A 27090-nucleotide genomic window follows, 5' to 3' on the forward strand; every position below is an offset into this window, starting at 1 on the left:
CCTAAGATGGCTGATATCCACCCCAGCTTGTTTATCTTGCCATGAAACGACTCCTTCTTTAATGAAATAAGCGCTCAACCTTTCTCGCACCGCTGCAGCAATGGCCCCCGGGCGAAATTTACATAAATCCAGACCAAAGAATTGCTGGGCGCCATCTGTATTGTTGACGTCTAGTTATTCCACGTTGTGCTGCTTCAGGAGATTGTGAAGAATACACGCTGCTTGCACCATTGTGGTAACTCTGTCTGGTTTTGCGTGCACAGTCGTTAATAAAAACCTAAACCTATGCGCTAATTGTCCAAAAGCATTTTCTGTCATCCGACGTGCTCTGGAAAGTATGGAAAACAGAACGCCGAAGCGATTATTAGCAGTGACATAAACAATGGTGCCTGTGATTATTACAGGTTATAAAGATCGAAATAAGAAGTAATGCACTCTGCCGCCGAATAAATGGTTTCTTAATTTCGTCAAGTTTAACAGGCTTGTTTTTTTTTGTTTTTTTTAAATTCGGACAGCAAGAAGAGCACACTTAATTATGAGAAGGGCATAATAAAAAAAAATGGTTGTGAAGAGGCTCACCGGTAATTGAAGATCTTTTGAGCCGACGTTAATCGGCTCCCACTGAAGGGCTTAATCAAATTCGGGGATAGGGGAAAAGCGTCATCACTGACCAGCACAGATGGAAGTTGAAGGCAAGGGGTCATTTTTACTATGTCTGGCAGGCCGGCCGTCTTGTTCTTTATTGCCTTCTGGAGAAGAGTTGTTCGCCAAATGGCACCGTCACATTTGGAGCCAGGCGTCCAGACATCAATGAAACGAAACTTGCATTCCGTATCCACAAGAGCAAACAGGATTATGCTGAATGTCTTTTTATAATTGAAGTACAGCGTTCCGGACTTTGCTGGTTTGACAATTGTGACATGCTTTCCGTCGATGCCACCCACACAGTTCGGAAATTGCCACCGTTTGCCAAAACATTCGGCAATTTCGGACCACACCTCTTCTGATTTTGGTGCTGTCAAATGTTCTGCTCGAAGAACTTCGTAAATGGCAGTACAGGTGTCCACGATAATTCCATTTACAGTGTTGTGGCCGATTCGGAACTGGCGGCTTAGAGAATGTTGGGATTATCCTGAAAACCAATAAGAGAATGTGATACAGGTATTTCTAGTTTTGTTATATACATTTTCCCTAGCAAAAGTCCAAGCTGGGCTTGTTGGTTCATAGTTACTAAAAAAGATTTGCAGAGCTATAAGACGATAAAGAGAAAAAAGATGCACAGGACGGCGCTACACTTTCAACAATGCTTTCCATTCATGCAAACACACAGAATATATATGCAGCGGGTGAAGGGAAGTTATCATGAGATGAGCTGTAACTGATGATAACTTCCCTTCACCCGCTGCATATATATTCTGTGTGTTTGCATGAATTCAAGCATTGTTGAAAGTGTAGCGCCGTCCTGTGCATCTTTTTTCTCTCTGTCGCCTTTTAGCGCTGCAAATCCCTTTTAGTAACATTTTCCCTATTTTACAGATATTTGTTTTTTACACGAAGCAAACAGTAGTGCTTTGCGTATAAGCACGCAAAGCCGACATGATCGAAATGATTTTTGTTGCCCTGAATTGTAGGTTTAGCGGCAACTAAAGCCGACACTGCTTTCTCCATGCGCGACTGTTTATGAAAACAGGTTGAGGAGAGCTCTTCGAATATTTCCTTGGGCTTAATTCAACGAGTCTTGCTATCACCGAATGATCATGAATAAAAGTGTACCAGTGCCTTCTACTGCACTGGTACAGAAAGTCGTCCTGATGTAAATGAGAGATTTCTTACCTGATGCCGAGTAGTGCAAAGCCACCTGCAGACTAGTCTTCGCGCTCACAGGCCGCCTCATATTGGTGTCCTCTCCAGTTGTGTAGGTAAACACCCCGACTGGGCTTCCCATGTTATTATGTCCGTCGCGTGCATTGTTATGTGCTGTATAGGTGTTTCGTACTTGTGAAAACGTCTGCTCACACACTATCTCCATGTATGTGTGGTCATCCGTTTATTGTATTTTCATGCATGTTATAGTAGCACTCCGTTCACCCGGTCGCACATTTTTGCACCCCTCCCATACGACACATCGCGTTGATCATTCCCATAAAATTAACCCAGTTTTTGCCCGGACGCAGAAGTACAAACATTCACCATTACTTTTAACAATAAAAGAATGGAATGAACCGCCACGATAACAGAATCATCTTTATTTCAGTCAGCATTTTCCTACCGCTGTTTTCTTTTTTTGCATGAATTTTTGACCGCAATTACATTATACTCAATTTCAAGGATATAATGCTGTTATCTCTGGGTGTTTTGTTTATGAGTGCTACTTCACCATCACCATTGCTTGTTTTTTGTTGTTAGTTTGTTTGATTGATTGTTTAACAAATAATTGTATACTGGCTTATGTCCCCCCCCCCCATTGTAATGCCCCCCAGCGGGCTTTTAAGGTATCTGAATAAATAAATTTATGGTCATGTTACGATCCTTGTAACTTGCAATATGTATGATTTATTTAGCTGTGCAGAATTCTCCTCGCAACTGCTATAGTGTTTACCAATGAACAGAAGTTGAAGGCACGTACACATTTTTGAAAGAAGGGAGTTATTGCGCATTACCATCCAACCAAGCGCAGCCATGTGGCCACAAAGTAAAGCTGTACACCTTTCACAGGAACTTTATGGGATACCTTTCCTGGTTAGCTCAGTTGGCAGAGCTACTGCTTCAGTGAAGCAGGAAGAGTTTGAACCCAGTACCAGGACAAATTTTTACACAGGAAGTTTGTGTGCCAGCTGTTTACCTTTCTTTGTAGCCATATGGGTGTGCTCACATGGTTACAGAATAATCATTCCCTTATTCTAAAATGTACTCTTCCTTGGCTGAGAGCCACGCAATTTGTATTTGCTGAACGTTTAGCTGTGATGTACAGAATTAGTGATACTGCACATGTGTGTAACTTGGCTACGAGCCATGATAAATATAAAAGCTTGTAACCTTGCAATGCCTAATTTCTTATTCCTGCATGGCACAATTTCTGCACCTGTCAAGGCATGCAGTTTACTATGATTGCTCTTGCATGCAGTATGTTAGTGTAGGGATGGTTGGTTTGTGGGGTTTAACGTCCCAAAGAGACTAAGGCTATGAGAGACGCCGTAGTGGAGGACTCCGGAAATTTCGACCACTTGGGGTTATTTAAGTGCACTGACATCGCACAGCACACGAAAACCACGCCGTTTCGCCTCCATCGAAACTCAGCCGCCGAGGCCGGAATTCGATCCAGCGTCCTTGGGCACAGTAGTCGAGCGCCTTAACCGCTGCGGCTCCCCCGCGGGGCATTGTAGGGATGCGTTGCACACAAATACGGGAAACTAGTCTTTTAGTGCATTCTGTGTGCTGTGCATCTCTTTTCTGTTTGTCCAACTCGTTACGACAGTAACATGCACAAACTAGCCCAGTAAGTGTATACATACAGTATGTTTCACAGCCACCGCGATAGAAATATTTGAGTGCAATGTTGCAGCAAAATAATGAACCGGAAATTGCATGCACGTGATTACGAAAATGACCTCAGTATGCAAATTTTGTTTCCCACAAGCATCAAAAACATTTGCAAGCTTGCTAAAGAATACTTTATTCATGTTTACAACACACACACACACAAACACACAAACACACACACACGGCACGAGCAACGCCGTAGGAGGGTGCACGAAGAGGCTTTTGACTTGTTGGACGAGTTGTTTCGGTGTCAGTTTGGACTCAAGAACAGCGCGCAGTGGCTATGCGAAGAACTCGCCGAAGAACCGGTAGGTATACAGGTGAGTGCACTGTCAGTGCAGCGGCAGCTGGTGTGAGCGCTAGCTGTTTGCCACCGGAGGCTTTCAAGTACACACAGGAAACAAGGTTAAAAAAAGCCGGCACTTGCGCATTGACACGGGGACACAGAAAAGTGGTCAGTGCTGGCGACGATGTACTTGTCGCCGCAGCTGACGACGCACCGTGCGCAGGTATGTTAGCCTCTGGAGACGGGTCCTCCGAAATCAGTCAACAACATCGGCTTGTCCCCGCAGGTAGTCAGTGCGGCTTCCAGTGCCGACTTGGTAGCCTGCTGCCAGAGGGGGCCCGTTGTCGTCTGGGTCAGTTGTATCCTCGTCCGGTAAGGGGGTGTGCATGCACGTTGTGCAACGCGGCACACGCTGCAGCGATGTAACCTGCACGCTCTGGTTTGTTTTGGGGCGCCCGGTACCTTTGCAGGCACCGGAGGCGGCTCTTAAGCACGCCAATGCAGCGTTTCACCACTGCGCGCATGGAGGTGTGTGCCGTGTTATACATCCCCTCAGTTTATAACGGAGTTGGATGGCCTGGATTGGGTGTAAGCAACCAAGGCTCGAGAGGGTAGCCCCTGTCTCCTGCATACGCAAAAATTATGCAGAGTTAAGCCAGTCGTTTGTTGTTGATCTCAACATTCAAGTTCGCTCTAATATACAATGAAACATTATCAAAAAGCCCACAGTCAGGCTTTCCTGAACGTGACATTCAGGGGCATGCAGAAAATGCATGCTTGGCAGTAAGGGTAACCTCAACCCCTTTAGAAAAGCGATGCCCTAATTCGTGCAGAACATAAACGCCTTCTATCTTGGTTTCTTGGGTGGGAAAAGCGATTTTCAAGAGCGTTGTGTGCGTCTTGTGTTTCGGCTATTATTAATTAAAATATTACGGACGACATTACACGCCACACGTATGTATCGTACAGTAAATTGCACCTTCCGCAGATGTGCCCACTACGTGACGCTGTAGCTTGATATATGTAACCGAGGTAGCCAGGCTCTCTCTGCTTACCCAGGAGGAACTTCCCATTGTCCAGCAGGCCTCGTTTTACGTCTTCGCGCAGCCAAGAATAGCGCCATGAGAAAGCGTCGTGGTCGCTTCCAGGACAGCGGGGGTCAACAGCTAGGATCTTTAAGTTGGTGTCGCAGACCTGCGACAAAACGAGTACAAGCTTGTTAACTTCCGCTGTCGAGGCCCGAAAACGACGCAATCAAAAACAGGATGAAGTCTACTCACAATCATGGTGTTCCTTCCGGCACCAGAAGGCGGCCTTGTATGCATCATCACCCCTTTACTCTTTGATGGCGATGAGGGTGCCGTCGATGCAACCGACGACACCGGGGATGCTGCCATGGCGAAGGAAGCCTTCCTTCGCCGCCGCCTTCTCTTCGCAGTTTACCGAAAAGCCAACCCACCCCTTCTGCGAGACAATTCCTTGACTATTGCCTCCGCCATACGACGCACACATTTGCTCACGGTCGGCTGCGCGATGCCGACGTTCACCTAGTTTCCAACAGCTGCTTGAAATCCGCCGGAGGCAAAAAAGCGCAGCGCACACAGTACCCCACGACCACCGTCTCCAGCAAACCTCCGAGTTCATGGGCATGTTCTTCACACAACCACCGCGCAGTCTCCTCGAGTCGAATCTGACGCCGAAACAGCTCATCCGGCAAGTCAAAACCGTCTTCGTGCAATCTCCTACGCCGTTCGCACCGCCAACGTAAAAAGCGCATGGCCACATAAACGTCCGCCATTTGTGCTCTCAAACGTTTGAGACTGCATGGTATTGTCGCTCTCAAAAAACGCTCTCAATTGGTTCAACGTCATCGTTTCTTTCTCGTGTTCATGACGTCAGATGACGTCCACCGGTGACGCAGAAAACCAGTATGGCCGCCGGTTAGAACTGACCGATAGGACAGTGGCCTTTAAGAGTGATTTTAGGAGCGATCCGCTTGAGAGCGGTGCGTAATCCGGTCCCGTGGTATTGTTTGGTGGGAAATGCTTTCTGGCACCATTTTGTTTTGCTAAGTGTCACTTATGCAGCCGTGCTCTGATAACTTTGTCCACATAATGCTCTGATGCGACGCGCGGAAAATGCTTTTGGAATAATAATCATTCATATGCGAACCCTATGCTCTGAGTTACACACTTCCATGCGCAAAAGTGTTGTCCTGCTTTTGAAGTGTAACGAACATGAAAGTGGTGTCGCCCTGTAGTCATTTACCGGTCACCTTGTATCATTTCTTCATCTCCTTCTAACATATGTGGAAACTTGACTACCGTTACAGGTCCTAATAATGAGAACTATATTTCATGTCTTATCTGTGTCTGTGCAGTTCATATTGAGTACAATTTAATATAGCTTAGAGGATTAGCTACCAATGCTACTGTAAACAGTTTGTTTTACTGCCACATATTCAGACGTACGAAATGCGACTAAATAAGGATACACATTGATTGCATGTCAACCATGCATTACAAGCATTTGCTGCCTCCTTGTGACGGTCCACACATATATGGTTTGCACCTGCACGGCAACTCCGAAGCAGAATGTACGAAGACCCCTTTGACTTGCCAGACAAGGTGTTTCGACCGATGTTACGTCTCGGTAATGAGAAAGTCCACCGACTGTACAACTCTCCGATCAAATGAAGGTGTTTAGGCGCGTGCACTGCCAGTGAAGCATCAGCTGGTGTGGGTACGTGCTTCTTCGCCGCCGCAGGCTTTCTTGCATACACACAAGGTTGAGGCAAAGTTGGCACATGGCTGCCTACGACGAGGTGGCCAGCTGCATAAGGTAGATCACGGCCGGCTGCTACACTGCGCTTGGTGCCGCAGTTGTTGACGAACCATGCGCAGGTGTGCAAGCCTTTGACGAGGCGTTATCGCGAAAAGGCCCACAACACAACTGCGTACGGCTTTCCCTTGAAGGTATGTATGGCGCGACCATTACCCTACCAAGTAGCCGGTACGTAGAGGCGACCCATTGTCGTCATATCCAGCTGCCTCCTCCTCATTCAAGGGCATGGGGCAATCCGAGCAAAGGTTATGCAGCGCAGCACACGCTGCAATGATGTATGTTGCATAGTCCGGCCGATAGTGGAGCGCCCGGTACCTTTGCAGGCAGCGGAAACGGCTTTTAATCACGCCTATGCAACGCTCCACCACCGACTGCATGGAGCCGTGTGCCGCGTTGTATAACCCCTCGGGAGAGCTCGGACTGGTACGCCCTGGAACTTGAGTGAGCAGCCACGGCTCCAATGGGTAGTCGCAGTCTCCTGCACCTTTCGCCCACAATAGTCTCGTACCATGCTCCCCTGCACAATGCAAGATTCACACAAAGTACCCCACTGCGAGGATTTGCCAAACATGACATCTACGGATATGCGGACAACGCACAAATGTCATACTTAAGTAAAACAACGCTGCAAGGCCAGCCTTGCAACTTCAATTTGCTTTACCCGATGAGGCACTTTCCTACTCAAAACAAGTACCACACAAACATTTGCTACCATTTTTCCTAAACTATGCATACCGTGCATTTCAACAATGTAGTGTGTCCTATGCTTCAACTGCAATAGAAGCAATACAAAGACGTTGATTTAATGTGTATTTGCTTAATGCAGCTTCATAGAAAGTGAGTACATTACACCATGCATTGTACATTGCACCTTTGCACATTACACCATGCATCGCCCGAAGACCGACAGGTTTTTTTATTGCTTACCCGAAAGAAACTTGCCGTCACGCAGCAGGCCTGCCTCAACATCTTCATGTAGCAAGGAATAGCGCCACGAGAAAGCATCGTGGTACGATCCGGGGCAGCGGGGGTCTACAGCAATGATCTTTATGTTGGCGTCACAGATCTGAAACAGGCACGAACAGAAGCGTACTCTCGGCACCCTCTACTATTGGGGTGCAGACTTGTGCCTGAGGAGTGCGGTGAAGAAAAGTCTACTCACTATCATGGCCGTAGCACCCCTTGCGGCTCCAGAAAGCTCCTTTGTGTGCAGAATTGCCCCAGGCCGCTCTGATGACAGTGAGCGTGCGGTCGACACAGCCGACAACGTCTGGGATGCTCCTGTGGTGAATGAAGGCTTCCTTCGCTGCCTTCTCCTTGTTGCATACGGGAAAACGCACCCAATTCTTCCGTCCGCCAACCTTGCAAATAGACTCCCGCACCCGTCGCACACAGTTGCTCACCGTCGGGTGCGCGAGGCCGATGTTTGCCCCATTGCCAACGGTAGCCTACAGTGGAGAAAAGACGCAGCGCAAACAGTACCTGCCACCGTAATGACAGCGCACACAGCCACACACTCGAAGGTTCATCAGCGACTTCTTCGCACAGCCACTGCACTCTCTCCTTCTCGTGACGGTACATCCGTTCAAACAGCTCGTCATGCAAGTCAAAGGGGTCTTCGTACATCCTCCTTCATCGTTGCTCGCGTCGGCGCTGCTGCGACAACCACGCCGGCCGCCGCATACAGGATGACGTGCATTTTTACTTTGTGAGCGGATCGCGTCGCCCACAGCCCCCGCTCAAGATTGGACCGTAGCCAACACCATCACTTCAAGTGTGTTCATGACGTAAACAAAAAGGCCACTCCCGCCGTGTCGCCGTTGGCCAATAAGAAGATTGTGAGTGTGATTGTGAGCCGTCCCTCATTCGTCCCCTGGATTCATGTTACGTGTCCTACCACATTGCCACCTCGCGTTCCAGAGGAACAACGAAGATTCATTGCTCCCTCCAAGTGGAAGGTGCAGCGCAGAGGAAAATATGCCGCCTCACAGGCAGGTCTAAATCGGCGGTAACTCGAGTTTCCGTTCATTTTCCGAAATGAACGAATATAACATGACACACCACGGAGTGGGAGGGTAACGTATGACAGCGATGATCACACAATTCTCGCGGACGTGGTTGATCCTTTCTTGAGTGGCAGGACTTTAACAACGAACTTGACCATAACGTGTTCTTTGACACAATTTCCACACGCCTGAAGGAAGCAGGCTTGCAAAATTCTGCCGCGACGCAAGTCTTATCTAACCGAGACGCACTACCAGTAGATGTTGGAATTTGCTCGGGCATACAAGCACAGGAACTGTTGATGACTGGGGCCAAGTATTTTTTACGGAATAATCAACATTGTATACACGATGGGGAGACAGGCAACGTGTTTGGCGGTCTCGTAAATGCAGGTATGTAGAGGTTGATGTCCTTAACCGAATTAACAATTAAATGTTCGATACATATGAGTACTGAAAAAAGTTTTCAATGAAAAGCCGCTGCATTTCTTTAATCAGCTCTTAACGAAAAAATTTCCTAACCTTTTTGTAGCTTGTCACATTATAGTCATAATAGTTGAAGGCTCCGCCTTCTAGAATACGGGTTCGCGAGCGATGGTCTCGCCCGACGAGTGAAAACCAAGTCTTTCTTAAAAACACCGGTTTATTCCGGATCAACAGAAAAGTATAAAATAGAAAAGAAACAGCAGTGGTCAAAACTGCGCTGGAAACATGCCGTCGAAGTTCGCGACAATGGACTATGCAGAATAAAACGGAACATGGGTCAGGGCTTCACCGCGACAACACAAAACACACTGCGGCGCGGATAGGGCGAGTAATCGGGCCAAAGCGTTGATCACGGTACAAAAACATTGCTACTCGCGTGGCAGCACTCACGCTAACACTCCTAAGGCTTCCTTGAAGGCGCCGCTTCCGTCTTCGCCTCGCAGGACTCCGCTCCGTCGTCCGTGTACATCCCGCCGGCTTGGGACGCTGCCACGCCCCCCTTCTCTGGCCGGCCGCCCGACGAAAAAGCCCCGAGCCCTGCTTCCAACGCGCTTATCTACCCTCTGTCTCGCGCCGATAACATGTCGCCCCCGCTCCGGGCAGCTCGCTCATGCGTACTCGCGCTGCCCGGGCGGACACCAACACAAACAGAAAAAAGCGCGCGCGGTTCGAAACGCTAAAAGGGGCTGTGGGGCCCCACACTCCCCCCCTCTCAAGACGGGACACCTCCCGACGTGTAAAACAACAACAACGCGGGATAAGGATGGAACTGGTACTGCTGCTGGCGGGGCGCATGCTTGGAGGTATCCGCCGAGCGTGGGTAGCCGTAGTGCCTGGTAGGTCAAGTGGTTCTATGTGGCTAGTGGACGGCCGTGGTAAGCTCGGAGATCGGCCACGTTGACTGGTCCGGCTTCTCGACCACCCTGCACATGGCGAATAAAGTAAGAAAGCCGAGACGCGCGCTTTGTTATCGCGTAAGGGCCAGTCCATCGTGGAGCGAGAGAAGCAGCAAACCCTTTTGCTGCATCACTTAGTGGGTGCGTGCGGCGAAGGACTTTGTCGCCGACTGTGAATTCCAAAGGTCGCCTTGTACTGGTTACAGTGTTCCAGGCGGGCAAGGTCCAGGTTTTCCCTTGCCTCCTTCAGAGTCTCGGCCAAGCGGCTGGAAAGATCATGAGCAAATTTAGAATGGCTAAGACCCGGTAAATCAGAGCCATTCAGAGCATGCTCAATAGGGAACCTGAGCTCACGACCAAGGAGAATGGCCGCTGGCGTAAAACCTGTTGACCGGTTTACCGTGGTCCTTGTGGCGAAGGCCATCTCCTGGATACGAGCGTCCCAGTCCTTGTGCCGCTCCGTGAATGCCACCATCATAGTCTTGAGATTTCGATTCACTCGCTCTGTAATGTTTGCTTGAGGATGGTAGGGCGTAGTCTTTTTGTGCTGCACGCCAAGAACTTTGCAAGTGGCAGTGAATATCCTACCGGTGAAATACGTGGCGTTATCGGTGATAAGCTGAGCTGGGAAACCAAAGCGAGTGAATGTTTCTAGTAGCTTATCCCAAATTATTTTCGAGTCTAGCCTACTCAGGGGATACAATTCTACCCATTTCGAGAAATGATCAGTAATTACTAACAAGTAGCGATTCCCTTTCACTGATCTGGGATAGGGACCCATTATGTCGCAAGCTACAATTTCCCATGGGTATCGGCTCTCTACAGGTTGCATGAGGCCCGGTGGTTTTCCTCCCCTTGGCTTCGCGGTCTGGCAGGTATGACAAGTGCGGACGAATGTCAGGACATCCCTTCTCATGCGGGGCCATGTTGCGACGCGACACAATTTGTCATATGTTTTCTTGCCATCGCTGTGACCTGCGAGGCGTGTATCGTGGAAGTACTCTAGAAAATGCTTACGTAGGCACTTAGGAACGACCACACGAAATGCGGACTCACCACTGTCGGTGTCCGCAGCAGGTATATACCGCAGGATCAAACCATCTTCTGCTTCCACGTAGCAGTCATAGCTTCCGTTAAGCGCCCGGCTCCCTGCAGGGCTGGCGCTGTTCAGGCTTTGGCGTATCTGGTTGCACTGGTCGTCTGAAAGCTGAGCGTCAAGGAGCTGTTGACGGGACACCAGTGTGCCCCAGGTGTCGGCAGGAGCTGTCACAGCATGGACCGCGGGTGCTCGCTCTCCCTCGCCCGGAAGTGGAGCTCGTGACAGGGCATCGGCCACTTTGTTGAAAGTGCCTCTTCTGTATTCTACCCTGTAATTATACTTTTGGAGAGCGAGTGACCAGCGGGCCAGACGGCCAGCTGGATTTTGCAACCTCGAAAGCCACGATAGGGCCTGGTGGTCGGTCTGAATAGTGAATTCTGCACCATCCAAATACATGTCAAATTTCTTGAGGGCAAACACAATCGCGAGACACTCTTTCTCTGTCACAGTATAGTTCCTTTCCGGTGCCGTCAGTGTATGACTAGCAAACGCCAATGGGCAAAGCTTTCCTTGATGCTCTTGAAGCAATACCGCCCCAATTCCGTACTCACTTGCATCCGTTTGTACCGTGAATGGCCGGTTAAGGTCTGGAAGCCGCAGGCGTGCAGTATCCGCGATGGCTGCAGCCAGTGAACGGAATGATCCCTGCTCGGCTTCTGTCCATGACCAGCGGGCACCCTTCCGGAGGAGCTGATGGAGGGGTCGCGCCAGGTCAGCGCAGTTCGGGATGAAGTGGCGGTAGAATCCCACCATGCCCAAGAAACGCTGGAGGCTCTTTATGTTGTTTGGTGGGGGGAGCTGCAGAATGGCTTGAAGCTTCTCTTCATCCGGGCGAACTGTGCCCTGTTCCACAATGAACCCAAGAAGATTGATTGTGCTTGTCACCAACTGAACCTTGCCGGGGTTAATGGTGATGCCCGCCTTCTGCATTCGTTGAAGGACATTCGTTAGATGACGGAGGTGCTCTTCTAAGCTTTCTGAGAACACTACTACGTCATCCATGTAGGCCATAGCGTAGTTAAATTTAGCATCTCCGAGCACAATATCCATTACCCGTTGAAAAGTAGCAGGTGAATTGCACAACCCGAAAGGCAAGCGCACAAATTCGAACAGTCCCCGGTGGCAAGTGAAAGCCGTTTTCTCAATGTCGCAGTGGTCAATCGGGATTTGCAGAAATCCCCTACTGCAGTCAAGAGTTGTAAAAAATTTTGCTGACCCAAGTGAGTACATGACAGAGTCAACAGACGGGAAAGGGTAAGAGTCTCGCACTGTCACAGCATTCAGACGTCGATAATCGACACACAACCGTGCTGTTCCATCCTTCTTAGGCGCGAGAACAACAGGAAACGCCCAGGGGCTTTTTGATGGTCTCACCGCACCGGTAGCCACCATTTCGTCGAGGGCCCCATCCAGCAGCGCTCGCTTGTGGACACTCAAGGGCCTTGGATTGAATCTGATAGGACGAGCATTGCCGGTGTCAATCCTGTGGGTTAGTACGTTGGCCTTCCCCGGAGCCTCCGTGAACATTGCTGCAAAGGGCCTGAGCATTGTCTCGATTCTGCTTTTTTCCGCTGGTGACCCCGTGAAGGAATTCAAAACGGTTAGAATACCACAGCCTGTGATATTGGCCGAATGGCCGTTCGTGGCAAGCAACTGTGACTGTGGCTCAGCGGCCTTAGTCTTGAACTGAAATGCTTCTGTACCGGTGCCACACCGGTAGGTTCCCTTACTGAGATCTATCACGATTCCTGCCTTCACTATGAAGTTACGGCCTAGTATGACTGGCCAGGATAGTCCGGGAAGGTGTAAGAAACGCTGTCTAATCTTTCCACCATTTATAGCAACTGTTAGGCGGGCTGCTGAGGTTGCGGGTACTATGTGAGTCGATGCCATACGAAGGTTAGTGTTTACACTCCGCAACCGGACACATTTTGTCTCGCAGGAATTTTTCACCTGATCGCCGAAGACCGACACTGTAGACCCTGTGTCTAAAAGGGCTGGAAGCTCCAGTCCGGCCATTTTGACCAAGACCAGCGGTCTTGTCTGGTTGGCTTTCCTCAAAAGAAGTTGACGGGACTGCACTCACCCAGTGTTTGTAGGGCTTCTCGGGGTCTGCCTCATGCATAGCAGGTGGTGACAATGGTACCTGTGTCGAAGACACCTGGGTCGGTGGCACCTGGTTCGATTCAGGCAGGAAAGGTAGCGGCTGGATCAGCTCTCCCTGTGGTTGGCCACGTCTGTGCGGCCTGGCCGCTGGATGGTGCGATGACCAAAACACTCTCCCCTGTGTTGTCCTGGATCTGCGAATCGGAGGACAAGTTGTGCCCGGGGGCGACGCGCGCTTCTCACCTGATGGCGACACCGTTGCACCCGGTGGTGACACCCACGTTGCACTGGTAGAAGACGTCCGCGTTGCACCCGGTGGTGACACCCACGCTGCACCCGTAGGTGACGTCCACGTTGCACCCGGTGGTGACACCCACGTTGCACCCGGTGGTGACACCCACGTTGCACCCGGTGGTGACATCCACGTTGCACCCGGTGGTGACACCCACGTTGCACCCGGTGGTGACACCCACGCTGCACTGGTAGGAGACGTCCGCGTTGCACTGGTAGGAGACGTCCGCGTTGCACCCGGTGGTGACACCCACGCTGCACCCGTAGGTGACGTCCACGTTGCACCCGGTGGTGACACCCACGCTGCACCCGTAGGTGACGTCCACGTTGCACCCGGTGGTGACACCCACGCTGCACCCGTAGGTGAATGGTAGCCGGCAGCCGCTGTAGGAGATCGCCGGGATTTGCGCGCTCTGACGTGGGGTGTCCCAACTGCTGACACACAAGGGGTACCAGCGCCTGCGTATGGCAAGAAGACACGGGGCCCCGTCTGACCTGTCGCCCCATGAAATCGGCTCGTCACCTGAGTAGACGCATCAGGGCTTGTGACTCCGTGCAAGTCGCCAGCCCCCGTACGGCAGCCTGGCGTCTCCAGGCTGCGTGCTGCCGATGATCCCGGCCACGCACAGGACGGCTCAAGGCAAGTCTCTGCAGGGGGAGGTGGTTTGTACTGGAGCTCCGCCAGGAAAGATGCCTCGATGCGGGATGCTTCTCTAGCCATGTCATCGAAGTCCGCGAACTGGCGACGCCGGAGATATGGCTGGTACCTTGGATGGCACCGATGTATAGCATGAGCCACCTTCTCTGGTTCCGGAACTGCAGGATCTGCCCGTTCATGCAGCTCTTGAAAACTGCGCAAAAACTCTAGCAAACCCTCGCTTTCGCCTTGCGTCCTGGTGCAAAGCTCGTCTTTCATACGGATGTCATAGTCAGGCGGCAAAAACTCTTCTCGAAAACGGTCTATAAAATCCTGCTTTGTTGTGAACGGCCGCTGTCTACGCCTCCAGGTTGCTGCGGAACCTACCAAAGCTACGGGAAGCACACGCGTGACCAGAGCGCTGTCCGAAATTGCCATTGCCATCTGATAATCGTCGATTTCATACAGAAAATCGCACACAGATTTCTTATCGGCGTATCCTTCAAACCTTGGCACGGCCAAATTCAGCCGCAGCTGATTATCGCGATACAAGGGAGTGGGCGTTAACGAAACTGCCTCGCTTCCTACCATTTCTCTGAAATGTGCCTTTGATTCCAGTAGCTCGTTCAGGAGGCCAAGAATTCCGCTACAAATGTCCGACGGTTTGCTTTTCCTGTCTTCTGAGCGCTCATGCTCGGAACCCGCCCGTGTGGGAGGCCGAACTGTCTCCGTTAACTGGGCGCTTGCACCCGGTAAGTCCGACATCGCTGCGCACGAAACTGCATGAACCTAACCTCAAATTGGTACACTCGCGGGGCAAGCCAAAGCTCGAGTAGAAATCACGTTGGGCGCCAAATGAAGGCTCCGCCTTCTAGAATACGGGTTCGCGAGCGATGGTCTCGCCCGACGAGTGAAAACCAAGTCTTTCTTAAAAACACCGGTTTATTCCGGATCAACAGAAAAGTATAAAATAGAAAAGAAACAGCAGAGGTCAAAACTGCGCTGGAAACATGCCGTCGAAGTTCGCGACAATGGACTATGCAGAATAAAACGGAACATGGGTCAGGGCTTCACCGCGACAACACAAAACACACTGCGGCGCGGATAGGGCGAGTAATCGGGCCAAAGCGTTGATCACGGTACAAAAACATTGCTACTCGCGTGGCAGCACTCACGCTAACACTCCTAAGGCTTCCTTGAAGGCGCCGCTTCCGTCTTCGCCTCGCAGGACTCCGCTCCGTCGTCCGTGTACATCCCGCCGGCTTGGGACGCTGCCACGCCCCCCTTCTCTGGCCGGCCGCCCGACGAAAAAGCCCCGAGCCCTGCTTCCAACGCGCTTATCTACCCTCTGTCTCGCGCCGATAACATGTCGCCCCCGCTCCGGGCAGCTCGCTCATGCGTACTCGCGCTGCCCGGGCGGACACCAACACAAACAGAAAAAAGCGCGCGCGGTTCGAAACGCTAAAAGGGGCTGTGGGGCCCCACATAGTATAGAAAAGGTCTGGGTTTTGTTCTCACGTGCTAATTCTTCTGAAGAAAACATTCTCTAAGACAAACGTTCTCGTCACAGGCAGGGCTTGTTTTAAAACCGGAGTTCCTTCTTTCTGTTCCTCATAGGTACCGACCAGTGCGCAATCCAAATCGCCGTACAGTGTGGAGTAAGTCTTCCCCCTAGAACAACTGGGAATATGTTTGTTGAAGCCACCGACATGTGACGTGCAGAGTTGTCCATTCGACGCAAACTCAGGTGGTCGCGTCAACATTTCTCAGGCCAGAGGACGTCCAACCGTCCTCACCAAGATTACATCAAGGCCTGTACATGGCCTCTCCCAGCAGCGAATGTCACCATTACCGGATGAGCGATTAAGGTACAGGAAATGAATCTCCGCGATGGCTACGGTAATGTGCAGAGGGGACATCACGTGACCTAACAGATCTGCGGTCGCCGCTTCACTCGCTCGCAATTTATTGCCTATACGTAGCTGTCACAAGCTGCTGGAATGCGCTGGCTTTCTCGAGACCTCGGGTGTCGCACTCCATCTCGGGCACTGCCTTATGCCGAAAAACAGTAGAAACATCACTAAATGTGTCTATTTCCATTCAGAGACGTCACAAATTGCGTTTTCGTATTTCGTTCACATGAGAGTGAATGTTAAAACTCAAACTGAATTCGGGCTGCAGATTTGTTCAGGGCAGCCTCTTAATTTTCACTTTGTATACCCTGCAATTAAGCGACCAAAACCATGCGACAAAAACGGCACTAGCATCCAAGTGCCATGCTGGGGGCTTCGCCCCCATTATTTGTTCCAATTGCAATAAAATATTTCTACCACTACCACCTATATCTTAAACACCAGAACGCTTAATGAACAAATCTGTTTCACAACGGTGCCACACAGAGAAGAGGAAAGAGCACATGACCGCGCGTGAGAACAAACTTTGTCACATTCCATGGAGCTGACGCTGATCAGCTGGGGTGAGTTGTTACAGTGCGCACAACGCAATAATAATAAAAGTAATCTGGTGTAATAAAAATATTATATTGGTTTACAGGAAAGGAAAGGCGCAGTATATTTCACGCACCTTGTGAACACCTGAACCGCGCTGTGATGGAAAGAAGGAAGGTGTGATATAAAGTGGAAAGAGGTGAAGAGGAGCAGCAGTGGAGTGCTACGAAGTAAGTGCGACCACTTGAGGATCCTGAACGTGCAATGACATCACACAGTACACGGACGTCTCTCCGTTTTGCCTCCGTCAAAACGCAGTCGCCAGAAGAGCATATAAAGCGGTGCATAGCAGCAGCAGAGAGAATGAGAGTAAGAAGGCGAAGAGAGCAGCGGAGACGCTAGAACAGAGAGTGGAACGGCTTGCCAAACGGTGATGCCAGACTTCCGAGCGTAATAGAGCATAGCCGCCGAGATGGTGTCTGTGGAAGAGTTCAGTCAACGAGAACCAACAGAAGAGGATCTCACTGATTGCTAAACATACATTACCGCAACAAGCTGTCAGGGAAACGTACAGTCTTTGTTAAAAGAATACGGCCCAAGGGGTTCGCTTCTAAGCACTCTAGCTAAGCCCCTGGAAGCAATACTAGAATATATGGGTAAGCATAGAGAAGAATGGGGACTATATTTAGCGTCTACGAGATTTCGGACGGTGCAGATGTGTACCAAGCCACCTTATGGGACTTAGAAGCAAAACCTTTGGGCCGTATACTTCTGAAAAAGACTGTACCTGTCGATATGTATAACCTTGCCTAGCTGAGCCAAGCCATTGCCAATTTTTAACGCGGTAGCGTTAAGGAACTCGTGTCGCAGAAAAGCCGGTGTCGTCGGCGGCGTTGGCAGTGAGCGATAAATCCCGACATGCACTTCATAAATGAAAAGCAACTTTCAAGATGGGCTGGGTGGGAATGGAACCAGGGTCTCCGGAGTGTGAGACGGAGACGCTACCACTCAGCCACGTTTTTTTTTTTCTTTATTTCCTGACCGAGGACGTACAGAAAAAAGACACATGTGACATCAATAACATGACAAAATAAAAGATCAAGCATTGACTTAAAGCTTCAGCCTTCCTTAGCTGAAGTTGTCCGATTAAAAATCCCTCATATGTGACAACCCTTCAAAACTAACTAACCATTCTGGCTCTAGTTTTAAAGCTTTCTGTTCGTCCACATATGCCCGTATGCTCTCTCTAAAGAGCTGCCTCGCTGAACGTGCATCGACGTCACCGTGCTCTACAGCCATTCTGCTTTTCCATATGCTGTGGAGAGCCAGTAGCATCAAAAGATCCAACGGTGTATCATTGTTCGCTTCTACTGGCAAGAATCGGATACCATGTGGGCTTATGGGTAGTTCTTTTTTAAGCGTCCTCTGCAGCACGTCCCATAAAAATACGGCATCCCAGCATTCGAGAAACACGTGTTCAATCGTCTCCTCTTTCCTGCATATTATGCAGTGGACACCCCAGGGTACAAAAAGCCCTTTCTGTTCCTTCCATTTCTTTACCTCCAATGTTCCAGTGTGCAGCTTAAAAAAGAACGTTTTCACCCCTGCCGGCACCATCATCCTCTTCACTCTTTGAAGAACATTTTTGCCCCCTGTGGACGAGTACACAGCTCTATACAACGGTTCTGGAAGCACCACATCGCACAAGTCTTTATACAGTTTTTTTCCGGTTTACACTCCACAAATAGTCTAAAGTAAACCGCACCACTATGCTTGAAAGCGGTACAAAAGCGCTTCTAAGGAATGCGGTGTTGCCTTAGAAACGTGCCGTAGAACGTTATACTGCGGTGTATATCGATAATTATGAGCATGTTACAGAAGTCGCAGTTACACAAGGAGCGAAGTACGTTTCCGCTGCATTTCTTCTGCGCTCTGCGCACATGCAGAGCCATCTTGCGGAAAACACAAAAGAACCCCTCCTCGCAATGTGCGGCGCTGAGCCGACACATGGCGCGCCACTCGCCCCTGACGTTTCGCCGTGCACCCTCACGGATTGTAGAATCAAGAGTATTTCCTTTCTTTAGATCACTATCTTCGCTCACCCGCTTCTCCACTTCGGGCCGCGCGGGTACCGGTGCGAGGATGCCCCAATACCCTCGCGTTTAATAAGTTTTCTCGCTCTCTCCCCTTCCAACATCCAGCGTGCGTCACTCAAACAGTGGTGTTTAGGCGACGCGGCTCCTCTTTCGGTGGAGGCGAAAAGCAAGGCGTCCGTGTGCTGTGCGATGTCAGTGCACGTTAAAGAACCCCAGGTGGTTGAAATTTCCGGAGTCCTCCACTACGGCGTCTCTCATAGCCTGAGTTGCTTTGGGACGTTAAACCCCACAAACCAACCAACCATCTTTCCGCTCACAGCGCGATTGCTAGGTGCAGCGTCTGATGCCGGACGCCTCTGACGTGATCGCTGCGCCGTAGCGCTTCTGCTGGGAAAGCGTTCCCTGCGATGTGTGCCGAGCTGCTTCCGAGGAATCATGCTTCTGCGTCGTGCTCCCAAGCGAGATAGAGGACGATCTCATCAAGGCGTCAGCCCCATGATCGCGTCCGCCTTCATGGCGCGTCGCTGCCCGGCTTTCTCCCTCCGAGACACCGAGTTCTTTGGTTCGTTTCGCTTGCGAAGGCGCACGTTTAGTTGCCGCGCCGAACGCTGCGTTGCTCGGCGCTCACCGCGTGATTCGTGAGTACAAAGTCCGACGCGGGGCGCCTCATCAGTGATTGCTGCGCCGTAGCGCATTGTCTTACACTCCTTGGCAGGTCGACGGGTGTTGTATTGCATGGCCTTGCGCGCTCGCTCTTGAGACGCGTGTGATGGAAGCGGCGCCTCTACCAGTGCCGGTAGCGCTACAGTGTCTTGCTCATCAGTGTCTTCCTCGCCGGCGAGCACTGATGGACCATCTCCGTCAACTGGTGCTCGACCACGAGGAAGGCCACGCAAGACGGAGGCACAGAAGACGGAGACCAAAACTCGCCATGCTGAGGCCATGCGACGAAAGCGGCGTGGGAACGCCGAGCTGCGGGAACGAGAGGTTCAGGCGAAACGGCAACGGCGGACCGTGAGCCCGGAATTCAGGGTAAGGGAGGCCGAGGCAATGCGTCTTAAACGTGCCGAAGATGCATGCCGAACGGCAAGGGAAGCCGCAGCCAAACAGCAGCAACGACAATCAAACGCCGCGCTGAGAGCCAGGGAGGCTGAGATGAAACGCCAGCGCTGTGACATGAATCCCCAAATACGAGCGCGGGAAGCTGAGGTCAGGCGACAAAAGCAGCAATAAAATCCTGATTTGAGGGCGCGTGAAGCTGAAGTCAAGCGTAAGCAGCGGCAGGAAGACCCCGAGTTCAGAGCACGTGAGGCCGAGGCCCGGCGCCAACAGCGGTAGGAAAACTCGGAGTTGTGGAGGAATGAGGCCCAAGCCAGACGACAACGGCGGCAAGACTGTCCAGAAATTCGAGCCAGGGAAGCCGAGGCAGAACAACGAGCGCGGGAAAGGTGAAAGCCAGCACGCGAGTGGAACAAACATGTTTCACAAATGCTTCACGCAGAATCCATTTGGCTACTCTTGCTCGGTGTGCGATCGGCTTTCGCACAAGAACGACCTAAAGCCTCTTCCAGAAGCGCATGCCACAGTGGTTGCCGACGCATTTCGGACGGATGTTTCTGGGTTCGAGGTGTGTCGCACCTGCATGCAGACCATCCGGCTAAATCGCATTCCTAACTACTCCACTACGAATGGCTATGCGTACCCACCTAAGCCGGCGCATTTACCAAACATTGATCTCGTGAGTGAGCGACGTGTGTCACTGCGAATCCCCTTTACGCAGATTCGGAGGTTGCTGTACAGCAACAGCGGCCAGTTCGCCATCAGAGGTCCGATTGTGAACGTGCCCATCAACGTCGACACAACGGTCCAAATGCTGCCTCGAGATGTCGAAGAAGATCAAGCGTTGTGTGTTCACATTAAGCGCCGGATGATATTCAAGAGTGTGTATATTCGTGGCATGGTCAAGAAGACTGAGTTGCTTCCCTGGCTTGTGTTCCTGGAGAAGTCTACGTCATATCGCTACTATGGCATCCGAATCAGTCAAGAGAAGGCAGACAAATTGTGCAACAAGCTGGTAGAGCCAAGCGACGAGAATGCCGAACGTGTAGACGATCCTGTAGACCACCATAATCCGATTGAGACAGCATTGGCCATGTTGCTCGGTCTACAGACACTCATCATCGACGACAGCAACGTTCTGGTTGTGGCGCTAGGGGAAGGAACAACACCCGTCCGCATTGTCTATGATCAACTCGCGGAGGAGCTGTCATTTCCACAAATCTGCCTCGGTGAGCCTCGAAATATCAGCCCAGACCGCAAGCCTAGTGTCTACATCATGGCATCGAGTGAATGTCGGAGAACTGACCGCAGGGGTGTGACAGCTTACCACGTGCTCTATATGGCAGCCAAAGTTATGCGTAACCGAGTTGCATCGTCGGTAAACGTCTTCTTCAGGAACACATCTGGCATGGCCAATGTAACCAAGGCGCAGCTGAACGACCGAGTCAAGAACGCGGTGGATGATGATATGGCGTTCATGAACGGTGTGCCAAACACGGTCCAGTACTGGCACCGACGCAAGCAGGACGTGTTTGCCATGATCCGCCAGCTCGGTAAGCCAGCTGCGTTCCTTACTCTGTCTGCCTCTGAAATACACTGGGACGGATTGATGAGGCTCCTACAACGTCTTCACATAGATGCAAACCATCCGCAAGTGCCATTCGAACAGCTCCGCCTCTGTGAAAAGTCCATGCTCGTGAGCGATGACCCGGTGGTGTGCTCAGTGTACTTCGATCACGTAGTGCGGGTGACAATGCAGATTCTGCAACACAAGACACTCTCTCCGTTCGCCCCCTATGTGGTCAAGGTGTATGTAAGGCCGCGGTGGCCCTTTCTTTAATGTTTCGGCGCGCGCGCCGCAGAAAACGGCGATGGAACGTTCTCCAAGCTACGAGAAAGCGACGCGACCGATTACGTCATCTCGGCCACCGCGCTGCGCCTCCTCGCCCACGTCACCATGCGCGGAGTCAAGCGTGCATTCCCCCGCACGGTCCCGGCCCTCCTCCTTGCTTCGCGCGGGAGGGCCGCGCGTGCTGACCATGTTGGAGAAAATTCGAGGCCTCTCCAGAAGGCCAAGGTGGGAAGGCATAGCTTTGGCAGCGCTAAGCTGTTTTCCGTTCCTCCTCCCTGTCTAGAAGGTTCTGCGCTGGCTATTTAAGAGCGCGCCGCGCAGCCATCGACGGTTCTAGTTCTTGTGCTGAGGCTAGTCATCGACGAAGACAGCGTAGCAGGCAGGCCCCGACTGAGAAGTCGTAAAAAGAGCTATGCTCTCGTTTTGCCGCTAGTTATTCGCTCAGTCTCTTTTTGTAAAATGTGTCGCCTCTCTGTCTGGTGTGAATAAGTTTTCTGTACCCTGTGCTTCGTGTTCTTGTTATATAAAGTTAATGTTCGTTTTGCTACGGCAAGTTCGTCGTCCTTCGTCTCAGTGTGCTTGCGTGTGAACTACACGTCGCCTGCCGAATCTAGCAGCACCTTAGAGAGGTGTGGAAGATTTGAAGAAGAGAAAAGAAGAACCTTTGACGTTTTACTGTGTACTTCAAAGGCATTGAATTCCAACATCGGGGCAGTGCTCACGCTCATCTGTTGCTCTGGCTCGCCCCACGAGGAGCTTGGCCCACAAATGCCCGAAACAGTTCGTATGGCCGAACATTTATACTTTCTGGACGCCGAAAGCCTTCATAGACCTCGCTGTCAGACGCACCAGCACACACAGACGTGTTACAAGAACGGCAGAACAAAATGTCGGTTTAACGCGCCTTTCTGGCCGATGGAAGAAACTCGAGTGATCATCCCACTTCCGCCTGCCCATACTGAAGAAGAAAAGAAGTTGAAGCAGAGATACAACATTCACACCGCTCTTGAAACAACAGTCTACGAATCGATCGGGGATATGCACCGCCACAATAACGTCGCAGATGCCGAAGAGTACATTACAATTCTACGTGCCAGCATTTCCCGCCCGACTCTGATGTTGAAAAGGAATTGTGATCAAGTTCACTTCAATTTCTTCAACCCGTGGATAGCGTCTGTACTGAACTCTAATATGGACGTACAGATCGTCCTAAATGTGTACGCGTGTGCGGCATACGTGGTCGAATAAGGAAAACCGAGGCATGTCGAACCTGCACAAGGACCTCCGTGCCGTCGTGGACGAATCTCCACACTCGAGTGTACCCTACACTCAAGCCCTCCGACAACTCAGCGTGAAGATGCTGAAAGCAGTCGAGATGTCCGCGCAGGAGGCGGCCTGGTGCGCTCGGCCTCGGCAGGTTGCACGCGAGTCGCGTCGTGGTCACAGCCAACACCTCGTGGCCGGAGGAACGAGTTCGCATCCGCAAGAGTCGGGAGCTGATGGATCGCGATGGGTTGGATGAGAGCAGCACGGACGTGTGGTGCAAGACGACCATACCGAAGTATGAGGACCGCCCGGAGGATCAAGCTGCGCTCACGTACGCCGAACAGATGACGTCGTTCAACGACAACGGCCAACCGAGAGCACACCCTGCGGTTCTTCGCTACCACGTCTATTCAGTGTCCGACGTGCTCAACTTTAAGCGCGAGCACGTGCTTCTCTTTCACCCGTTTCGGCGCGAGGTGGATATCCTAGACAATAACAAGTTCGTCGAAATTTACGACAACTGCGTGTCGGAAATCCTGGCTGTCAACGCTCGCTTCAGCAGTCCTCACATTGATTTTGCCGAAATGGAACAGCTTTGTAAGAACATAATCAACGAAGAAGTTTCTCAGCGAGAGGCTTTCGACACACACACACAGGTGGGGCGTAGGATGACCGATCTACTCGTGGACGTAAATGACGACTTTGACATCCTCGGCGAGTTGGCCAAGAAACGGCCGTGCAACAGACTCAGCGCGAGAGTGCTCAAGCGGCTGCCGCGAGATGTCCAGCCGTCCAGATGCGCACGGACATCATGCCCACCGACGTCTACTTACATCGAATGAGGATGATGAATGCGGGCCAATTTGAGATCGTGCGCGAATTCATTCATCGCCTGACCACGCCCGACTCGGAGCCCTTGCAAGTCTTTACCGGAGCAGCCGGTTGTGGCAAGACGTTAGTGCTACGCACCATATAGGACGTTTACAACCGCTATATCAGAAGTGGAAACCAGGATGTGAGCATCAACTCTTTCGTTCCTTGTGCGACCACCGGCAAAGCAGCCGTGGCAATCGGCGGGGTTACAGTGCATGCCACCTTCAAACTCGTCGTATCTGGCAAGAATCCAGACAGGGGTCTCAGCTCGAGTGACGCTAATTCCTTCCGTTGCATCTTCAAAGACATCAAGTGTGTCATAATGAACGAAATCAGTATGATGTCGGCGGACACGCTTGTGCTGATTGATCGGAGACTTCGCATAATCTGCCTTAAGTACACGGAACCCTTTGGCGGATTCGATGTCATTCTATGCGACGACTTGAGGCAGCTTCCGCCGGTCAGAGCAGCTGAGATGTATAGGAGGTCCAAATTGCACGAGTGTCTTTGATACGGGAAGTATGCCGTGGCATAACCTCTACTACTTCCAACTCAAAGATGTGCGCCAGAGCGACGAGAGGTTTGCCGCCATACTGACCAAGATCGGGGACGGGATAGGGCTAACTGTGGACGAGGTGTCTCTCTTGGAAAGCCGCTTTGTGACCACCGAAGAAGCCGCCAACAAGTGCCCATCCGGAGTGCGCCTCTTCTACACAAACAAAGATGATGACGCCTTTAACATCGCGACCGCCGAGGCCTGTACCGAACACGCGATACACTGCCCGGCTACAGACACCATTTGTGGGCACAGGTCCGACGAGGAGTACACGCACGCCAAGGTCAGAGTCGCCACCATGTCCAAAGTTCAGATGGCCAACTTAGCCCCTAACATCTTGCTATGCCTTGAGAAGCCCTACATGGTCATACGGAACATCGACGTATCGGACAGCCTTGTCAATGGTAGTGTGGGGATCTTCAGGCTTGTGCAAAGGGATACAGACAACCCGCTGCGCTTATGGATAGAGTTTCCCACTGGTGTGGGTGCAGCGGCCCTGCTTAAGGGACGACGCTACCGAACCAACGATCCTGACAATTGCAGTAATTGGGTTCTCATCGAGCTCATCACCATCGGTTGCCACTTGAAAGGACATGATCTGGGCCACATAACCGTCAGGCGCAAGGAATTCCCCGTGGTCCAGGCGAGCGCAATAACCATTCAGAAATCTCAGGGTGGCACCTACGATGAGGTTGTGGTCGATTATTCAAAGTCGCACAATCAGAAGCTCGTGTACGTCGCTCTCAGCAGGGTTACCACCATCGACGGGTTGTACCTTACGAACAAGGCCAACGACCACCGCTTCCACCATTTCAAGGAAAACGCGGATCGCGCTCTTGCCGACGAGTTCAGGCGACTCGGCAACCATCGTCTCCAGACCATCACTGCCGAGTGCAAGAAGATGCTGGCATAATACTTTGTGACCGTGGGCTGTGTCAACGTGCGCTCCCTGGGTGCACACTCTCTGGACGTCGACAAGGATTTTGTTCTCGCAACCACTACCGTACTGTGTTTCACCGAGACCTGGATGGACCGGAAGCCTCCCTACGACATCGATGGGTATCGCTGCATCAGTGCGGCGAAGCGCTCCGACAACCGCGCTGCCGGTGTGGCCATTTATGTCAAACGAGAGGTGCAGGCGGAGGACGTTTTCCTGGTCCAACGGGTCTACGAGTACGGTGAAGTTTGTGCTGTGCGACTTGGCAGTGTGGTAATTGCGTGTATATACATCGCGCCCGGAACCGACCAACTGCAATTCGTGTATAGATCTCGCGTTCCATAACCAGGGCACGGTGAAAGAGGTCAAGCACTGCAGTTGCCATGTCACAGACCATAAGGCGGTGCTTCTTGCGGTCGGGCAGAAGAAGCCAACAGAAGAGCAACAAGTCGAAGGGAAGCAAGAACAAGGAATAGAACGCAGACCACAGGAGGCACCAATTGACGAATTCAGAGGGGATGCCAATGCGGATGATGCTGATACGGGTGCTGTTCACACTACCGCAATCATAGCGTGATGACAGTGCTCTTGAAGACAACGACCGACATTCATCCAGGTGTGTCATGCCAGAAGAGCGATTTGAAGGAGTCCAAAATGACTTACACTACGATGAGTGAAAATGCCAGTTTGGTGTGTGTGTATGTGTGTGCTCATGTGTGTGTGTGTGTGTGTGTATGTGTGTGCTGACCGACATACTCAGTGCGTGTGAACGCTAAAGGAACACGGGAGCAAGAAACGTTGTAGTGTACAACACAGTGCGATAATGTAGATTGTGAGAAGCACTTGTTTGAACAAATAATTAGAAAAATTGTACAGTGCACTTAAAAGTGTTGAGTATGAAAACTATGTCTTTGTGTGACTCGAGCATACCGAGCGAATGAGTGGGCGGTGCGAACGAGGTGCAATAACGCTATCGCGTTGCACTCTTGAAGGCGAAGCTTAAGCGTCCTCCAAATTTTTGTTGACCTCAGCGTTTTTTTTTAGTTTGGACAAGTGTAGGAATGCATAAGCTGGAGTTTGCAAATGCAGCCTCACTCTCTGTACCTTCGTTTTTCTTCTGAGTGCTGTTCTTCATAGTACCTCTGTACCGAATAACTGTGGATATTACATTTACTGAATGCATGATCTGCTGGAACTGTCCCCTGACCATTTATGCCTTGTGGAATCATTTCACGCAGAAAACAGCAGTGAGGGGTACCCGGTGGAGGTGGAGGAGCTGCAGTTGCAGCCTGAGACTGGTGACACAGCCTGTAACATGGCTTGGCAATATACTGCACAGAGTCCGTTTTGCAAACCGCTTTAATGTAAAAGTGTTTACAGAAGCAGTCATGCAGTCATTTTCGCTTTACAGTGCCTTCAAAACTCTCATATATGTCTGCCATTCTACAAGGAGTTTTCTAAATGCGGTGGGAACTTTGCCATCTTAGGGAGGTTTGGGAAATATGCATAATGACTACGATGAAATAATGCCTTTCACGCACTCTCATCAGGATTGCCTGCCAGTTCATCCGCGTTTACTTTTTCCCGGCCGGTATGACAGAACAGACCAGGCCACAGTGTTAGAAATAACAACGGCTTACCTCAGCAAGTTGTATCGGCAAATGGGAATGCAGTATTGCACACGAATTTGTTGACAAGTACCTTAAGTGTAGGAGGGGTGGGCCAAATTTACTCAGACCCACTAATGTATGGTCAGGGAGAAGGTTTTGCAAGGGGGATCGAATAGACAAGGGGGTCAGGGTGGCACCAAAAAAAA

The 27090-nt window shown here is 51.1% G+C and overlaps 1 protein-coding gene across 1 annotated transcript; it reads left to right on the forward strand.

Annotated features, from left to right (window-relative positions):
• Positions 1–24302: 24302 nt before the first annotated feature.
• On the forward strand, positions 24303–25250 carry LOC146200586 (uncharacterized). Its single transcript, XM_084592400.1, has one exon. It carries the CDS (start codon positions 24303–24305, stop codon positions 25248–25250), a length of 948 nt encoding a protein of 315 aa, XP_084448526.1.
• Positions 25251–27090: the final 1840 nt, after the last annotated feature.

Source organism: Amblyomma maculatum, chromosome 2 (assembly GCF_055883805.1).
Source record: "Amblyomma maculatum isolate TAMU_Amacu chromosome 2, ASM5588380v1, whole genome shotgun sequence".
NCBI lineage: Eukaryota > Metazoa > Arthropoda > Arachnida > Ixodida > Ixodidae > Amblyomma > Amblyomma maculatum.